At 36.3% G+C, this 6,000-nt stretch overlaps 1 protein-coding gene across 1 annotated transcript in view; it reads right to left on the bottom strand.

The window, feature by feature from the left end:
* Positions 1–1,474: 1,474 nt before the first annotated feature.
* LOC132744357 (uncharacterized) overlaps positions 1,475–6,000 on the bottom strand; it is a 48,921-nt gene continuing 44,395 nt past the window's right edge. Inside the window, exon 9 of the mRNA XM_060733045.1 lies at positions 1,475–2,269. Within this exon, the coding sequence (XP_060589028.1) occupies positions 1,962–2,269 (308 nt within the window). The 3' untranslated portion in view covers positions 1,475–1,961. The remainder of the gene's footprint in view (positions 2,270–6,000) is intronic.

The raw sequence follows: 6,000 nt of genomic DNA, 5'->3' as shown, positions 1-6,000 counted from the left end.
CAATGTCATTGACAGAAGACGACTTGGAAAGGTAGTTAAGGGAATAACTTTAGTGGCACAAATTCAAAGAAATTGTCTCTGGTGAACAAAAGACTAATTGTATAGGTAATAGTATAAAAATAGAATTTATAGAGTAGACACAACATATTGTCTAGTGTTGAATGTATGTAAATCTAAAGACTTAAAAAGGGGCATAACTTGTTATGAAAGGTTATTAAACTTGACCTGCATATCTTATTTGTGACACCTCATATAGCTTTTAAGTTTCAAGCAAATACCTGTGCTAGTTTCAGAAATATTCAAGTTCATGTTAAAATTTAAGAACAATTTCTAAGTCAATATTTGACCTTCAAGTGTGACCTTGACCTTTAACTGGCACAAAGGTAACATGATTTCTGCACATAAACTTGGTGAGGTGAACATTTGAGTAAAGTTTGAAGAAAATTCTTCGATTAGTATAGGATTTATAGAGCGGACATGACATATTGTCTAATATTTGATTGTATGTAAATTTGAAGACTTAAACGGGGGCATAACTTTGTTAAAATGCAATACAGAGTTGTGAAACTTGACCAGCATATCTTAATTGTGACACTCCATATATATTTTAAGTTTCAAGAAAATACCTTTTCTAGTTTCTGAAATATTCAAATACATGTTAAAATTTAAGAATATTTTCTAAGTCAATTTTTGACCTTCAAGTGTGACCTTGACGTTAAGCAAGCAAAATGGTGACATGGGTTCTGCACATAACCTTGTTGAGGTGAACATTTGAGCAAAGATTGAAGAAAATCTTTCAATTAGTGTAGGACTTGCAGAGCGGACACGACATACTGTGTAATATTTGATCGTTTGATATTTGACTTTCAATTGTGACCTTGACCTTAAGCTAACACATGGGCAACATGGGTTCTGCACATCCCCTTCTTGAGTTGAACATTTTAGCCAAGTGTGAAGAAAATCTTTCAATTAGTGTAGGACTTACAGAGCGGACACGACATATTGCTATTATTTGATTGTTTGACATTTGACCTTCAATTGTGACCTTGACCTTGCGCTGACACATGGGCAACATGGGTTCTGCACATCCCTTGTTGAGGTGAACATTTGAGCCAAGTGTGAAGAAAATCTTTTAATTAGTGTAGGACTTACAGAGCGGGCATGACATTACATACTGTCTAATATTTGATTGTTTGATATTTGACCTTCAATTGTGACCTTGACCTTGAGCTGACACATGGCAACATGGGTTTATGCACATCCCTTTGTTGAGGTGAACATTTGAGCCAAGTTTGAATAAAATCCTTCAATTGGTATAGGATTTATAGAGCGGACACGAAAATGGAGACGGACGGACGGACCGACCGACTGACCGACCGACCGACGTGACAAAGCAAATCCATTATAGCCCCCCTCACATTTTTGGACAAAGTTTTAACCCCCACAGTGACCTTGACCTTAGTGGTAGAAACCCAAGTCTTAATCGCTACACACCATACATCTATGATTATTTTGTATGTGAAAGAAAAATTAAAATCCTTTCATGCATACTGAAGTTTCAGAGCTGACATGACGACCACCTTCTATATTTATATAACATAAAAAATGGCAAAGTTTGAACCCCCACAGTGACGTTGACCTTAGTGGTAGAAACCAAAGTCTTGTTCGCGACACACCAAACATCTATGGTTATTTCATATATGAAAGAAAAATTAAAATCCTTTCATGCATACTGAAGTTTCAGAGCGGACACGACCACCACTGTCTATATTTAACAGTATAAAGCGGGGCGGACTAACGGACAGATAGACGGACGGTTCGATTTTAATATGCCACCCTTCGGGAGCATAATAAATCTTTAGAATTAAGTAGAATAGTTCTACCTATATTTTATTTAACATAAATATTGTAAATGAGACATCCTCCAGAGCAAAGACATCAAATATGACCTTCATTAAAGTTCATAAGCAAATGTATTTCATTAACACAGACAGCTTAAACTTACCACTTTCAGATATTATCCATTGTTTTGTCTCCCGGGAAACTTTACATCTGTTCACATGTACCTCAATACCATTTGTGCTTTCTTCCTTACCGATATCAACATCTCTATTTAACAGACGCTTCGTTAACGTTGTCTTGCCAGCACCTTTATGTCCAACAACTACCACACGAATGTTGCAAACAACTTCATAACCCTCATCCAATAATTTCATGTATAAATGTATAGAAGACTGATCCATTTGTTGGATTACCATTGGGAGTGAACCTGAACAAAAAAATATTGATATCCTTACTAACTAAGAGGCAGGTAATTTAGTAAAGCAAGAGGTAATTTAGTAAAGCAAGAGGGTCATTATGGTCCTTATATTGCTCACCTCAATATTGAGGCTCTGAATTAATATTTTTATCAATGATTGAAAGGCAGATATAATGTCATGAACTTTAACTGATATAACATTCATATCTGCATCTGAAATAGTGCAACTGTTAATAAGATTTTTTTCATGTATGTTGATTTATGTGCTGTGACTTTTCTTTTTACTTCAGATGACCTTTATTCAAACCTGAACTGTAAATCATTCAAACAACCTTCCTGACCAATGTCCATGATATTTTGACAAAAACAGTAGCCTTTAAAGTGTTAAAGAGGTTTATCAATATTTGGGCTGTATGACCTTCTTTTTGACCCAAGATGAACCATATTCAAACTTGAGCTAGAAATCATCTTAACAACCTTTCTAACCAATTTCAAGGATATTTGGACCAAAACAGTACCCTCTAAAGTGTTAAAGAGGTTAATTGAGCTGTGACCTAGTTTGAGGACATAAAGATGCCAAATATCAAAGCTCTTAGCCTTATACCTTCAGAAAAGAGATTTTACTACATGTACATAATGAAAATCAATCACCCTAGGAGCAGGGACAATTTTGACCAATGGACTATTTTTTGAAAATCTGTCTAGTTATTTTTAAGGGTTGAAGACAATACAATACAAAGTTACAGCCAATAATAGCAAGAACAAGCGAAATTTGGACTTTTGACCTTGAAAGTCAAGGTCATTTATGGATGAAGGTCAAGGTTGGTGTGGTCTACTGAAAGGTCTTGTCCAAAGGGTTGTTGTGGCCAAGTATGAAGACAATACACCAAGAACTAAAAAAGCTTTGATCCAGGTACAAGTTTGCGGACGGCAACGCCGCCAGGACTATAACAACACCTCTACTTTTTTTTAAAAAGTCGAGCTAAAAAAATTAGGAATTTATAGGAATTTCACAGAAATATAGGAATGTTTGTAGAAATATAGGAATTTATAGGAATTACTCCAAAATATAGGAATTTATAGGAAACTTTACGCCCTATAATCTTGTGCACTGCACTTTCTCTCAATGTGCTTGACCATATAATGAAGTTGTATAAAATTTTAACTCATGCTCCAGACAAGGAAAATGCAACAGAAAACTAACAAAGGACAATTACTCTATCAGATACTCTCTACAGATATAGTTATGGTTCTTACGCCCTGCACTTCCTCTTATTGTGCTTGACCATTGTATGAAGTTGTTTTAAATTCCAATCAGCATTTTTCAAGTTATGCTCCGGACAAGGAAAAGCGTCAAAGGGCAATAACTGTAATTAGTCAAAATGAAGTACTAGTATTTGTTCTTGTGCACTGCACTTCCATTAAATGTGCTTAACCATTGTATGAAGTTGTATTGAATTCAAACTAGTGGTTTTCAAATTATGCTCCAGACAAGAAACAAGAGGGACATGATGGCCCTGAGGTCGCTCACCTGTATATAGGCCCCCCACCCCCGGGCCAATTGTAACCCAAGGGCTTTTATTTGTTTATTTGAACAGACTTGGTAGACACCCATAAGAAGATGTTTCATGCTAAACATCTAAGTTCTAGCTCATTGGGTTTTTTAAAAGTAGATTTTTAAAGTTTTTACTATACACATATAGTTAAAAACAATGACACCCCTGGAGCAGGGCCAGTTTTGACCCCCGGGCTTTTATTTGAACAAACTTTGTAGATATTTACTTAAAGATGTTTCATGCTAAATATCTAAACTCTAGCTATTTGGGTTTTTTCAAAGAAGATTTTTAAGTTTTTGCAATACACATAAAAGGAAAATCAATGACCCCCCCCCGGGCGGGGCCAGTTTTGACCCAAGGGCTTTTATTTGAACATACTTGCTAGACACCCATTAGAACATGTTTCATGCTAAATATCTTAGCTCTAGCTCTTTGAGTTCTTTAAAAGAAGATTTTTTAAGTTTTTACTATATGCATATAGGGAAAATCAAGGACCCCCTGGGGCGGGGCCAATTTTGACCCCAGGGCTTTAATTTGAACAAACTTGGTAGACACTCATTAGAAGATGTTTCATGCTAAATATCTTAGCTCTAGCTCTTTGGGTTCTTTAAAAGAAGATCTAATAAGTTTTTAATATATGCATATAGGGAAAATCTATGACCCACTGGGGCGGGGTCAATTTTGACCCCAGGGCTTTTATTTGAACAAACTTGGTAGACATTCACTAGAAGATGTTTCATGCCAAATATCTAAGCTCTAGCTCTTATGGTTCTTTAAAAGAAGATTTTTTAAGTTTTTACTTTATGCATATAGGGAAAATCAATGACCCCCCGGGGTGGGGCCAATTTTGACCACAGGGCTTTTATTTGAACAAACTTGGTAGACACTCACTAGAAGATGTTTCATGCTTAATATCTTAGCTCTAGCTCTTTGGGTTCTTTAAAAGAGGATTTTTTAAGTTTTTACTATATGCATATCGGGAAAATCAATGACCCCCTGGGGCGGGGCCAATTTTGACCCCAGGGCTTTTATTTGAACAAACTTGGTAGACATTCACTAGAAGATGTTTCATGCTTAATATCTAAGCTCTAGCTCTTACGGTTCTTTAAAAGAAGATTTTTTAAGTTTTTACTATATACATATAGGGAAAATCAATGACCTTCCGGGGCGGGGCCAATTTTGACCCAAGGGCTTTTATTTGAACAAACTTGGTAGACACTCACTAGACGATGTTTCATGCCAAATATCTTAGCTCTAGCTCTTTGGGTTCTTTAAAAGAAGAATTTTTAAGTTTTTACTATATGCATATAGGGAAAATCAATGACCCCCTGGGGCGGGGCCAATTTTGACCCCAGGGCTTTTATTTGAACAAACTTGGTAGACACTCACTAGAAGATGTTTCATGCCAAATATCTAAGCTCTAGCTCTTAAGGTTGTTGAAAAGGAGATATTTAAAGATTTTTCTTTCGGTTGCCATGGCAACCAGAGTTCTGCATGGAATTAAATTCTTTGAACAATTTTTAAAGGTGACCACCAAAGGAACATTCCAGTGAAGTTTGGATGAAATTGGCTCAGTGGTTTATGAGGAGATGTCATTTAAAGCAAAAGTTTACGGTCTTTCGGTTGTCATGGCAACCAGAGTTATGCATGGAATTAAATTCTTTGAACAATTTTTAAAGGTGACCACCAAAGGATCATTCCTGTGAAGTTTGGATGAAATTGGCTCAGTGGTTTATGAGGAGATGTCATTTAAAGCAAAAGTTTACGGACGGACGACGGACGGACGGACGACTGACGGACGGACGGACGGACGCCGGACGAAAAGCGATCACAAAAGCTCACCCTGTCACTTTGTGACAGGTGAGCTAAAAAAGCAAAGGAAAAGTAACAAAGGACAATAACTCTATAATAACTCTGGATAGAGTTATGATTCTTATGCACTGTACTTCTTCTTATTGTGCTTGAGCATTGTATAAAGTTGTTTTGAATTCCAACCAGTACTTTTCAAGTTATGCTCAGGACAAGGAAAAGCATCAAAGGGCAATAACTCTGTAAATACTTTAGATACAGTTATGGTTCTTACTTTAGATAAAGTTATGGTTCTTGTGCACTGCACTTCCTCTTATTGCGCTTGACCATTGTATGAAGGTATAATAACTGAATTCCTATCATTAGTTTTCAAGT

Source organism: Ruditapes philippinarum, unplaced genomic scaffold (genome assembly GCF_026571515.1).
Source record: "Ruditapes philippinarum isolate M1 unplaced genomic scaffold, ASM2657151v2 ctg3768_1_1_1_1, whole genome shotgun sequence".
NCBI classification, from domain to species: domain Eukaryota; kingdom Metazoa; phylum Mollusca; class Bivalvia; order Venerida; family Veneridae; genus Ruditapes; species Ruditapes philippinarum.
The sequence above is the reverse complement of the archived record's forward strand: the minus strand, read 5'-3'. Positions and strand labels throughout refer to the sequence as shown.